Source organism: Phoxinus phoxinus (genome assembly GCF_949152265.1).
Source record: "Phoxinus phoxinus genome assembly, chromosome: 16".
Taxonomy (NCBI): domain Eukaryota; kingdom Metazoa; phylum Chordata; class Actinopteri; order Cypriniformes; family Leuciscidae; genus Phoxinus; species Phoxinus phoxinus.
The window spans coordinates 21,554,067-21,568,398 of NC_136891.1; the positions used below are offsets into that span (position 1 = coordinate 21,554,067).

Sequence of the window (14,332 nt, forward strand, 5' to 3'; positions counted from 1 at the left end):
AGGTACTTTCCATAAATAAGGTTAAATATCAAATCAAAGATGGATAAACGAGTTGTAGTTGGTGCTGTGTTTTTGGGATTTAAGAAATCTTTTAGGACTGCAAATCATGATTCTTCTGCTTTCTATGTTATCTAATAATTTTTTTTTAAATTGTTTAGTTTAGTTTAGTTTAGTTTAGTTTATTGTCCCCTAAGGGAAACTTGTCTTGCAGCCAGGTAAACATACAGGTAGCACAACAAGTAAACACCAAATATACAGACAAATAAACAACACAAAACTACTAATTAAAACACTGTTACACCACTACTCATTTAGGTCAACGAATTGTGCAAATTTAGCAACCGAATTGCACTTGGTATAAAAGAGTTCTTTGTCCTATTGGACTTAAAACCAGGGACTCTGAATCTCCTGCCTGAGGGGAGGACCTCAAAAGAACAATGAAGGGGGTGCTTTACACAGTCCAATATGGCATCTGCTTTCCTCATAACCTGCCTCTCATAAATATGTGTCAAGGAAACCTGTGGACACCCTATTAACTTACCAGCCACTTTCACAATATGGCTGAGGTTATTTTTCTCCCTCAGGCTGATGCCCCCATACCAAGCAATAAAAGCAAAAGTGAGGACAGATTCAATAAAAGATTTATAAAATAAAGACAGGATAACCTTATCAACATTAAAAGAGTTAAGCTTCCTTAGGAAGTACAGTCGTTGTTGTCCCTTTTTACATATCATCTCTGTATTTATGTCAAATTTGAGTTTACTATCTACCACAGTACCCAGATATTTATACTGCTCCACCACCTCTATGCTGATTCCTTTTATATAGGTGGGTGTAGGAGAACCAGGTTGTTTTCTCCTAAAATCTATGAGCATATCCTTAGTTTTAGAGGTGTTAAGCTGGAGAAAAGACCTGTCGCACCAACTAACAAACTCGTCTACCACTGGCCCATGCTGAGATTCATGTTTCTGCAGTAAACTAACAATAACTGTATCATCAGCATATTTCAGGATGTGTCTATTTCTATACTGGCTCCTACAATCGTTAGTGTAGAGGATGTATAGTAGAGGTGAAAGTACACAACCCTGCGGGGAGCCAGTGGAAGAGACACGCCTTTCAGAGAGACAACCGTTTACCTTAACTCGCTGTGTTCTGTTTGTTAAAAAATCCATAATCCAGCTCACAAGATTGCTCTCAATATTAAATTCTGATAATAATTTACTAACTAAAACATGTGGCTGGATAGTATTAAAAGCAGAAGAAAAATCCAAAAACAAGAGCCTGGCATGTGTACCAGGACCCTCTAAATGTCTGTACAGAAGATCTAAAAGTGTAATCTGGGCATCCTCTACCCCCCTGCTGGCCCTGTACGCAAATTGCCTGGGGTCCAGGGCCCCACCCACCCTGAACAACAGAAGCCGCTTTACAATCCTTTCAAATGACTTCATGACCAGTGAGGTCAATGCCACTGGTCTGAAGTCATTTAATGTGCTTGCAGAGTTGCACTTTGCCACCGGAACTATGATAGACTCCTTCCAAGCCGTTGGGACCCTTCCCTGTTCCCAGGACATCACAAAAATGTCAGCAAACACCCCACAGAGCTGCTCTGAACAGCACTTCAACAATCTCCCAGTAATCCCATCTGGTCCTGGACTCTTATTTACCTTAGTTCTCTTAAATACAGACCTAACCTCCTCCTTTGTAATTGAGAAGGGTATAGATTCTACCTGAACCTGTTTCTCAGTTAATTTCTTTAGTTTGTCTGAAAAATCATGAATATCAAAACGTGAAAAAAAGGTGTTCAACGCTTCAGATAACTCGCTATCATTTTTATACATTGGCAATTGGACTGATTTATTTTGTGTTTTTTGCAGACCTATCATTCTTTTTACACCATCCCATGCTACCTTCAAGTTGTTACTGCCCAGTCGTTCCTCTATCTTATTTTTATATTGCAATTTAGCCTTCTTGGTTTCTACTCTGACCTCCTTAGTTGCCTCCCTAATTTCACGCTCATCCCCCTTATGAAAAGCCCTATGTTTTTTCATTAACACTTGTTTCAGTGAGCTAGTGACCCATGGCTTATTATTTGCATACACTTTAACATACTTTTTTGGAATAATTGAGTCCACACAAAAAGAAATATAACAACCTACAGTGTCAACAAGCTCATCAATGTCTGAAGCAGAGTCAATGAAGACAGACCAATCGGTGCAATCAAAACAACCTTGTAGTTTCAGAACAGACTCATCCTCCCAGGTCTCAATCTCTCTAGCTTTAACTTCTCCCCTTTTAAGCACAGGTCTGTACACTGGGATGAGATTGATAGTACAGTGATCTGAGGATCCTATGGGAGCCAAAGGGGAAGCCTTATAAGCCTCCTTAATTGAACCATAGCACTTGTCCAAAGTCTTATTTTTCCTAGTTGGACATGTGACGTATTGATAAAGGTTGAAGGTTTTACTCAATTTGCAGTTATTAAAATCCCCCATAAGCAGACACGGGGCATCCGGAGAAAGAGATTGTAGTCTTTGAGTCACTTTGCGAATAATATCGGCAGCATTCTGTGTGTTTGCTTTGGGGTGTATATATATTACGGTCACAAATATCTGGGGAAATTCTCTCGGGAGATAAAACGGGCGAACGGAGATGGAGAGCAGTTCGATGTCAGGAGTGCATATCTTTTCCCTGACGGTGATGTTGCTACACCACCGCTGGTTTATGTATACACACACACCGCCACCCTGAGATTTCCCCGTGGCTTCTGCGTCTCTATCCAACCTGACAGGTGCCCCAAAGCCGCTGATCGATAGATCCGTGTCGGTGTCTTTAGACGACAGCCACGTCTCACTGAAGGCTAAAATACAGGCGTTCCTATATTCCTGTAAATGGTTAGAATTTGCTTGAAGCTCATCAATCTTATTTCTGAGCGACTGAGCATTTGCGAGTATTATTGAAGGGAGCGGAATACGGCGTATTTTTTGTCGTTTAAACCGAAGTCGGACGCCACCTCTCCTTCCTCGCTTCCTCACTTTGCGGGAGTTTTTGCGATCTTTTTCAGGAGACCTACGCCTAGAAATCTCAGCTAGGATGTCTTCAGATACAAGCGGGTCCAAGTATATATTTCCCATACACGGATTGTCCCATCGCATCAAACATTCCCGAGAGTATGTCCTTACCGGCTCACGTTGCTGGCTGCGTTCGCCTTGGGCGTAATAAATCCATAAAGTCCACAAGATGACAGCATAATATATCTCCATGGCGACTGCTTGAATGAACAATCGTATCTAGTCCATTTTTGTCAAACAATGTATCAAAACAGGAAACTTATTCAGCACTTCTGACAAACAAAACGCAGACAAACAAACACACCTGCTGCTAGTCGCTACAACAGAGTAGCGCCACGCCATAATTGAGGCCATAATGTGGTTTAAATCGTATTAAATAAATTGTAAGGGTTATAAACACAACATCAGAATATTTAGATTCTAATATTGGAGTCCCACAAGGATCTATCTTAGGCCCACTGTTGTTTAGTGTGTATGTAAATAATTTACCAAATGTATGCCTGTCAAATGTATGCTGATGATGTTGTTTTGTACGTAAATGCAAAAGGTCAGCAACAGGCTACTCAGAAATTGACTTTTACGATGGATCAGGTTTTACAATGGCTTACTAAATGTTGTTTACACCTTATTGCCAAGAATACCATTTGTATGTTTATTTTATTTTATTTTTTGCAAATTATGATGCAAAAGCAGAAGTGTTTGTCCAGGGATAAAAACTTGAGGTCCTACATTAAATTAAATATTTAGAAATACAGTAATAACAGATTCTCATAAAAAAAAGTGAAGAGTGAAGGAAGTATCACATAGTGAATTTTTTATTTTTTTTTAAATAGTTTGGAAGGAAGCAGCAGCTTTATGTGTGAACTCCGTGATTCTTCCACACATCACATACTGTATAACAACTTGGACACAAACTTGCAAGTCTTAAACCGGTTGAACGTATATTTATAAAATCAACCTGCCAAGGGATTACGGATGAAAATTAGCCAATTTGGCAAAGTGTGGCACATTTTATATATTGATGCATTATTAATGTGTATTGTCCTTGATTAAAAAAAAAAACAAATAAATAAAAAAATTGGTATCCCAGCCATTTGTGTGTAGATTAATCCAAAACAAAGCGTGACGCAAAAGGATTGTGATTCCACGAAGCAAACCCTACATATTCACATATATATATATATTCCAGGCAATCAGACATGTTCACATGTTGAGCGCATGATATCGCCACGACACTGAGTGCATATATCATGTTTTGTGTGTGTGTGTTTTTTTTAATGGTAAAAACATAAAAAAACCTCTTTCAAAACGTTTTGAAATCAGCTGTTGAATGGCAAAAACGAAAGTTATTATTACATAAACTTAATGTCTAATATTAAAGTTTGCTTCTACATTTATGCTCATCAGAAGCAGGACTTGTGACATCTTGGAAGTGACGTCAAATGACGTGTCTCACTGAGGTTGGGGTTGATTGATGTATCTCAAGTTCACATGTCGAATGTCCTACTTTGAGTGGCGTTCCAGACGTTATTTCCAAGACCGAGGTGGAAAAAATTCCAAAGTCCAAGCTGTCTGAAACGTAGTATAAGAAAACAGCTCAACAAGACAAGGAACGGGTGTGGAACCATGGTCACAATCAGAATCAGAAACCATGGTAACAAACTAATGAATGACAACTGAGGGGTCGTTTACACAACACCATTTTCAACTAAAAACGGAAAACGTTTTATGCGTTTTGGCCGTTCATTTACATTACAATGGCATTTTGGGGTCTGAAAACGGATTTCAAAGTGCAAGTTTTTTAAAATGATAACATAAAGGGTGACGTCATGCTAATGCGTATTACGTGTTCAGTCTATAGACGTGTAGTGTTTCTTTACAAAGTGACATTGCCAACTAATGGCCTGGCAGAATAATACAGCGTTTTTGTTGTTTTCGCAGATCTGTGTGAACGTTGTCGTCTGTATGTGAAAAACTAAAGAAAAAAAAATGAAAAACGCTTTCATTTTCAGTACATCATTGTCGTGTAAACGTAACAGAACATGACTAAACTAAACAGGACATGATCGTGACACAGAAAACATGTTTTTAATTTAAATTTTAACCATATGTTAGATTATTAACTAACATTTTAACATCTAAATGAATCTGTTAACTGCTAGAAGGATTATTATTAAAATCATAATAAACGTTGCTATATGGCAATACTGTACCACAATGGAAAATGGTCAAAAAATCATGTTTTTCTATATAATTATGATTTTCTTTTCTATTTAATTGCACATTTCTTTTAGAAATTGATTGATTTATATTGGAACTCATGTAAACCAAAAAATAAGTACCGGTAGATCCCTGTCATTTAATCCCTATCATTTCCAATCATTTGGCTAACTCATCCTCATTCTCATCACATGGAAGAGATAATTCTGCACTCTTCCTATTGCCCTTTCTGTAAAATGTTGCTGTATTCATTTTCTGAAAAGAAGAAATCAAAGTGTTATTTATGCATAAATACAACTATACTACAACAAACACTTAAATAAATAAATGCAATCATATTGTTGATGCTAATATCTATAACAAAAATCCAATGGGGAAATACATTACAATTTGTACAGCGTTGCCATGCATACAGCAACATACATGCCTATTTTTCCAGTGGTACAGCGTTGCCACATTGATATTTTCTCAATTTACTGCAAAACTATGTTAGAGGAAGTTGATTTGTGAATAAAAATATCTAATTTACTTATCAAAGACGCTGCAAAAGAAAAATCCCCCTTGAGAAGTGAATGAGGTTAATAGAGCATTTTCTGGAGCACCTCAACAGGTGTCTTCCGTGTGAGGGTGACAGTGGGAAAGAGAGTTTCGGAGGGACGTGACTTAAAAAAAGAACATCATTGGCTGCCCTTTTAATTCCCACAGAGCAATATATATATATATATATATATATATATATATATATATATATATATATATATATGTATATTATAACAAGAAAACGAGTCGAAATTGTAGAATTAATTGTTGTACCATAAAGGGTTAAGCTTTTGCCAAGGAAACATTTCTCAATTTTAATTAAATTGAAGTAATTCAATAAATGAAAACTAAATGAACTAAATCTAAACAATATAGGCTTAAAAAACTAATACAAATTACAAAAACTTACTAATGCAGATAATCTAAAAATAAAATCCAATCCAAAATATTAACAAGAACTCTGATAGTCTGTCAATGATACTAAAATAGCATTGACTATCAGATACTGCCTGTGAAATTAAAACCACTTCAAATGTCTGCAAAAGTCTTGTTGTATCTTGTCACATAAACAGAAATGATCATATATTTCTAAGTTAACATTAACCATGGTGATCAAATGCATGAAATAAATATGAATTAATGATACCTAAATTAAGTAAAGCGCTCAAAATCACAAAATCCTAATCCCCATTGTGCACCCCAAAATAGTTTTGCCCCACCACTTTATTTATGGTGCAACATTTGGTACCCGTCAATTAAAACCACACCACAATGCAGTAAATTTCACCTATCATGTTATGTAAGTTCTTTTAGTTAAAACTGAATTGAATTATTTACTCATTGTAATTGTTAAAACATGTAATATTTAGCTGTGTCTCACATTTTGTATGTATCCCTATTACAGAAAATTGAATTCTTCCTTTAAATTGTGACAAACAAAGAATTAACATCATTTGGACCCTTTCTATGGATCATATGGTGGAATAATCGTATTAAATGTTCAAAATGTTTGCAGATATAGTAACTGCATTCACACAAGCTCAGACATGCAGCCGCCCACGTTACTAAATTTATTGTAAGAAAAATTATTAAACAATTATTTTCTCGTATTTGTATAAGTTTTGGTCCCCACAGTAACTACCATCGAATGAGTCATAGTTAAATTTAGGCAAAGCCTGTTAACTATGTCTATGTTTCCTTCCACATATTTTTATGTGCATTTTGGAATATTACACAAATAAAAACGTTTGATGGAAATGCCAAAATGAGCAAAATTTCTAAAAATGTGGATCAATTGAGGCGGATCATTTCTTGTCCGTTAAGAAAACATGCTCATACATTTCCAACAAATTCCATTTTTATTACGGATATTTTGTGCCAACTTCCCATGAAGTGACGATTTTGTTTTCTTGAACACATGGGATGGAAAAGGTGCTTTATTCGCAAATGTTTTATATTTCAATTTTGTGCAAAATCAACAACTTTGGATGGAAACATAGCTATTGTATACCCGTTTTGTTTTATATGTGTGTGTGTGTTTATCATATATTTATTTAATGTTTATAACAAAAAACACCTTAATCAGGGTATTAAACTGTATTCAGGCATGTTTTGTTAATTTTGGGAATGGTAACCCAACTTTGGTAACAGGGTTGCAAAAATGTCTCATATAAGTACCTCTCTGAAATTTAAGCACCTCCTTTCAAACTTATGAAGAGTTTCAGGCCTTGTTTCGAACCCTATTATTGGAAAGTGTGGCATAAATATTCCCCAAGCAGCAGGGCTCTAGATGAACTAGGTGGATACGTTCACAGAAGGTTGTGCGTGTGGATGTACTTTTGATGAAGTCGCAAGCTGTCTCATCGCGTTCCTACATTAATTCATCTCGTTGCTCAGGAATGCACTTGTGACCCCCAGTCACACGAAACATCAGCGCAGTGGCATCGGCCCAAAGAGGTTAATTACGCCTGTCGCTGCACGCTCACTCTCGCCGCGACAGTTTCACGCATGAAGTTTCGAGATGAATCGCAAGTTTGATGACACTTTCTTAATTGCTGTGGCTATTATTTTGTCATATGATTGCAAGCGCCACCCCGGCACTCTCTTTGCTCTGTTGGCAGGATCTCCAGCGGTCTGTCAGGACTGCATGGGAAAGCTAACCTGAGACTCGAGCAGGAATAAGCCGAATCCCTGATAGGGAGCGGATCATTTTTACACAGAACCCTCATGAGAGGTTGCCCACTGCGAAAAACCATGAAAAAGATATATATTGGGAAAACGGCCCTTAAAACCCCTCGAAATGGTTGTAAACATCAGAAAAAGAGGTAAGATGCTCTCTCAACCCCGTCGTCCGCCCACCACAGTCATCCCATCAGCCATGTGCATCCGTCGAGTGCCGAACTCATAGTGCTGTGACAGATTGGTTCCACCCTCACCATCATGAGTGCTGTTGCTACAAGTGTTGGCCAATGAATGTGCTATTGTACATACATGCAGTGCGATAATCATGCTCTCCAATCCACTTGTGACTATGGAAGTGTTATTGGTTTGCTAAATAGGGCTGTTTAAAGGAATTAGTAAACCAATACACGAACCAACACTTGTCCATATATAGTGGGTAACAAGTGGAACAAATCATGCAGTGTCATATACAGACCACTGTAGATCTACTTGCCTCCATCTTGTCTCCTTCATATGACAAATTCATATGAAGTAGAGTTCAGGCTAGTTGTCACACTCTACGTCAGTAACTGTAAGGTTTTGAGTAAAAAATACAATGGCGTATATTTAGAAAAAGGTAGGTTAGGGCAAGTTGTCACATGTTTTTTTTAAATATCCCCCTGAAAAATATACACTGGAGAAAACATTTGACAACTAGCTTGGTCTGCCGTTAATCTGTCTTTCAGTTATTTTGAGATCTTGTAATAATTTGGACAGTTTCGATATCTTTGCTAAATTTATTTTATATCTGTCTTTTGTACCTCCACATGTTAATCATAAGCTGGCTGGCAGATTCACTGTATGATAATGAAAGCTGATTTTTGCTGGAATCAGATGAGATTGCGCAATTTGCATTCCCATTCTGATTGGTTTATTTTCAGTGGTTAATTCTCACCTCATGTTAGTTAATCCGTTGTTAGAATGGGGCTTAAATGTTAAATATAAATACAAATTGTATATCGTATATCGTATGTTGTTTCTACAGTAGGCCTGGGATCGCACATTTTAATGTTGCATGTGATTATTTATAGAAATGTATTATTTAGAGGGTTAGGGTTAATTTTCTAACCACCCAACAACCCTAGTTTTTAATATTTAATTTTATAATTTTTTTGTTTATTTTTAATTCACCAGCTCACTTGCAAAAAAAAGTGAACACTAGTGCATCGACTGAGGTGACCCCGAACGTGATTTCGGCTGAGCTAAACATAATTTCAGCCGAGTAATCTCTGACCGCCAACCCCCCACCCCCTGCTAAATGTGAATTCGTATTGTGGCAATAATATATATTATTACCACAGTGTTCTTTGACATTTATTGGAGTATTATGAATAACATGATATGCATATTGTAATTATTCATCATAATATTCATCATAAAGGGAATTTTATTTTTTAGTCTGGCTTAAGGCTCGCCCCATCCCCCCGTCCCCGTCTCTATTGAGGCAGCACAAGTGATAATAGTGTGTGAATCTGTACGGTTTGTGTCCCGCTGTACATGTGGCCTGCTGAGAATAAGTGTGTGTGGTCTTGCATGTGTGCTCGCTACCAAATACATGTGTGTATCGATTGTCCGTACATTTATCTCTCAGACGTGTTACATTCCCACTGCTTCAGACACGTGTTGTCTGACCGCCTGATCAAGCTTGGTTTGTGGCACGCCAGAGAAGTCATTATCGTTCACCACACATCTGTCCATCAATACAAACCCATTAAGAGCTGTCAGTGGTTTTCTTATGTATCGTAAAAAGCTGTGTTTGGCTCCATCCATCTCTCTCACCCCATCTGCTTGTGTGTTTGATCTATAAATAGATGTGCATGGCATTTGTCATGCGACTAAGGATCAATGTGGGAAATGGGGAAAAAAAGAGTGTTGGGGATTAAAAAGGTCATCAAAACACTCCTGACACAAGTGTGTTTGAGTTCAACCAAATGCGATTAGTGGGTTATATGACAGTTATTGATCACGTCAGTGACAATGAAGCGAAATACATTCGTAAATCTGGCCCAAACTGAGGTTATGCTTCATACAAAACAGCTGTTTTGTTTTTTACATTCCCATTATTGATCCTGAATCTCTGCCTGGTCCATGCAGAAAGGATTCAGGGAGTGTTTTTGTCAGATTTTGTGAACGTAATCGCATGCGCACCTCTATGTAGCTCTCTGCAGGAACAGAAGGAAGACCTGCGGAAGCGTCTCTCTTACACCACGCATAAGCTGGAGCTTTTAGAGCGTGAGTTTGACTCCACGAGGCAGTACCTGGAGACAGAGCTGCGCAGAGCCCAGGAGGAGCTCGACAAGTTCACCGACAAATTACGCCGGTAAGGAAAGTGTACACCATAGCATCTGGCTTTAAAACAGTGGGGCAGTGGGACTTAAACAGGACAATGGACTTTAAACTTGGAAATTGTCTTCATCCCAACTAGCCTATTTTGTACTTCATTGGTGATGGAAAAGAATATACTTTTTAGGGTGAATCCCAATTCTCTGTCTTACCCCATCCCCTTAGTTTTGCAAGTTTACGTGAGAGTAAGGGTTATCCCAATTCGCGATTTGATCTTGGGGTAGGGCTAACGGGAAGTGGTAGATGCCCCATAAAACCAAGCATTTTCACTGTGATTGTACGGACGACGTGCTATCATTGAAGAAAGTATCATTTCTGCAACATACTAGACCATTCCTAAAAAGAATGTCTGACTATTTGTGAGTGAGCTGAATATAAATGGTAATTAGTACTGCAGTAGGACAATAATTCACACAGAATCCAACACCAGCGCATCTGAATGGCTAAAAACAAAATTAAGGGTATGGATTGCCCTATAGGCAAAGCCCTGACTTTAATCCAATAGAGAATACTTTTCACAGGGGACTTTATGTGTGTATTATAAAGGTGCATTCAGTCATTTTTTTCTCATTACAAAAAGTTTTACCCCTAAAGAAATAAATACTACAAAAAAAAAATCAAAAAAAAAAATCAGTAACTTAAAATTCATAAAAGCTGTTTTATTTTACACGGAGCAGGTCAACTCATTGGGGCCACCATGTGGATATCACATGACCTGTCAAATACTACCTACACTAACACAAATAAGCAATCATGGTTGACTGCCAATTTCACATTTATGCATTGTAATCAGTAAATCAAACTGTAAATCAAAATATTCTCTTACACTCAATTTCTGTGAAATAGTTGAGTATACCATTTAGTGAATAACAGAAAATATCACTGACTTCAGACCATTTTAAAAATTGCTTTTGGCAGGGGTTTGTGGACAATATTATCCAAAAAGAAACTTGCACAGATGCACACTTCAAAAATTCACTGGAAAACTATATCTTTCAGACACCTTTGCCTTAATATTTTAAACATCCTATGATTTGGGATGCACTATTTCTTACCTAGTGAACTATTTCGGATGAATAGTAAGTGAATTGGGAGACAGAACTTGTTTTACTTAGGCATGTGCTGGCCAGTGCCAAGTGTGTAGGAGTCAGTTGTACAGTTATGGCTTGGCAATGTGTTGGGCTCCTCGGTCCATTGTAAAATAAATGCTGTGAATTGATATTGCAACGGATACCATAACATAATGCGGAAGATGAACCGGTGCGCTGGTGAGAGTTTTGGCAACCGACTTAAAAAATAAATAAAACAATAAAACATAACATTGTTTAAAAGCATAAAACAATAAATTATGTAACAGATGTGTCCAAGGAAATAAGGAAGGCGTAAGACCTTCTTGTGCGTGCAGGATTTGAAGAAAGACGTTTTGTTCATGTGTTTCCCGCAGAATACAAAGCAGTTACTCAGCACTGCAGAGGATCAACCAGGACTTAGAGGATAAAATACACCGAAATGTGAGTGCACACATTGGCCACACTTCTAAAAAAAGCACAAATTATTCAAGAGGTGTCTGGGCGCATTGTTTTTTGTTGTAATGTGCAAATGTTTTGTCTGCATATGTGTTTACAAGTACTCATCTCCCTCTTTAAGTGTTTTCCTGTTTAAATGGGTTTTTGGATGAAAGTGTTTACATCGCTGTCCACACTTCTGTCGATGTGTGTACGTGTTTAGTGGTGTGACATATTAGTGAATGTGTTAAATGTACAATAGCGCTGAATGCACTAAGAGTCTATTTGAATATCAATACACTGCCACTGGTGCGCCTGACATTAATTACAGTCCATTACAACAACCTGTCCGCCTTCACATGACAGAGTGATAGTGAGTCTATTATGCTCTCTGAATCTGCATCACAGCCTGTTTGTTAATTTGAAGTTCGAAACAATTAAATTATAATTAGCTTGCCTGCCGCAGTACATCCTATGACCAGTACATGTCTATTTGGATCCACCCCTCAGGGTTTACTCCGAGTTTGTAATAGTAAACATATATTTTTTTAGCAACATATTGCGTCAATGATGACCCTGAAGATTATCGGTCCATGTATGAAAGGAAAATTATGTGAAAATCATCTGATATCAGCCTTCTATTGATGTTCCTTAAAAGTACGCCGATTAATTCCCATCTGCTGCAGGGTGACTTAACACGTGCACTGACTTCTCACTGTGTGAACTTGTCAATATTCTTACTGGTGGTCCATTAAGGCTTATATCATTGCAAATGCATATCATAGAGGGGTTTTTTTTCCGAAAATGTGCTCCTTTCATCCAGTCACAGCACCACGATGATGAGAAACGGGCTCTCAGCCGAGAAATCATCGTTCTGAACAATCATCTCATGGAAGCTAAGATGACCATTGAGAAACTGAGAGAGGATAATGTAAGAAATAATGACAATCTGATTTCTTTTTCTCACGAAGGCTTAATGGAAGCCTTTTGGAGGACTGTGTATTTGCTTTGGATTATCTAATGTTCCTTTTCTACCACTCTCAATAGGAATTATACAGGAAGGACTGTAACCTGGCTGCACAGCTCTTGCAGTGCAATAAGTCACACTACAGAGCCCAGTTATCTGAGGTAAGTCAGAATGCATGCAATTTTAACAAAGAACAGCAGTTCTGAAACTACCTATAAGTGAAATGGTTTAAGCGGCAAAGCAGGCATGTGCTACAGTAAAAAAATTATATATTCTGAAATATAAACGAATATGTCTATAACAATGATGGATAACAATAGAACGCAGTCTGTCAAAGTGCTGGATAATTGTTATTTATAGCACAACCTCTGGTCTCTTTATATAGCCTATTTGCACATCCTCCACAATACCTTTTCCAAAATATATTTAATCTAAATAAACCAAACCATCCCCCTTTAATGCCATATTGTTTAACCACTAACTCTGTTAGCTAAATGTTTTTGGACTGATATGAATGTAGCAAATCAAGAAGCAGGATTCTTTTTATTTAGTGGGATATACTAGTATTTAGGTCAACTATAGTAAATCAAGTCCTCGTTTAAAGAAATATTGAGGTTCTGTCCCAATTAAGAATGAGTGACTATTCTGGAAGGGCGAAAGTGGGAGGAAGTTTAAATAATAATACTGTGTGCCAATAAACTTGGCATTTTATTCATCAAATCTGCTCCATGCCTCATGCCAGTCCCACGATGTCTAGAACAGAGACTTATGTTGGCATGCTGCCTGTTTTAAAAACCTGTTCATACTTGGCAGATGTACCTGAATGGAAACATCAATGTGTCTGTAACAACGTGTTCAGGGAATTCAGCCTTGCATATTGTTTTATATGAGAATGTCAAAGAATTGGCACTAAGCATTCGTTAAAATAGTCAGTTGGACATAGCTGAAGGTGTCTCATGGTAATGAGAGCTTCTGTATAACCACAGATAAATTTCTTTAAAAGCTGCCCAAAAGTCTTAAAAGCAAGAATACTCAAGAAGGTCAATAGATGTCGTATAACTTAGATTTCAAATTGGATTTGTTGAACCAAGACCAACCCTATTGGTTTAAAAGGACTAAAATTTTTGCTTTGTCTTGGCTCCTCTTATCATGCTTATATAATTAGCCATGTTCTGTTAGCTAATTAGCTGCAATTTACTTTCTTCTTGTTGCTATGGTGAAAGAACTGAGGTAAAAAAAGAAAAGAAAAAGAGTTGTGATATTGGATTGATGCCTAGTACTCTGCGTGTAGTGTCAGTGGCAATGAAATCTGTGGTTCTTCCCTCTGGCCAATTTTCGCTAAATGAAAAACTAAAAACCATGTACTTACGTAGACCATTAGTACAGATTTGAAGTCTTAATATCTTTGGCTGTCTGCTTTGCAAATGTACTTCCATTTCCAGTTCCATTCACCAATTTTGTATGTTTCT

The 14,332-nt window shown here is 37.5% G+C and overlaps 1 protein-coding gene across 2 annotated transcripts in view; it reads left to right on the forward strand.

Annotated features, from left to right (window-relative positions):
* LOC306983349 (brain-enriched guanylate kinase-associated protein) overlaps positions 1–14,332 on the forward strand; it is a 29,944-nt gene that overhangs the window by 12,892 nt on the left and 2,720 nt on the right. The window contains exons 2-6 of one of the 2 annotated variants that reach the window (XM_079583677.1): positions 7,949–8,152; positions 10,207–10,368; positions 11,836–11,902; positions 12,720–12,827; positions 12,944–13,024. In XM_079583677.1, the coding sequence (XP_079439803.1) occupies positions 8,055–8,152; positions 10,207–10,368; positions 11,836–11,902; positions 12,720–12,827; positions 12,944–13,024 (516 nt within the window). In that variant the 5' untranslated portion in view covers positions 7,949–8,054. The remainder of the gene's footprint in view (positions 1–7,948; positions 8,153–10,206; positions 10,369–11,835; positions 11,903–12,719; positions 12,828–12,943; positions 13,025–14,332) is intronic. The other variant, XM_079583678.1, reaches the window with a different exon arrangement.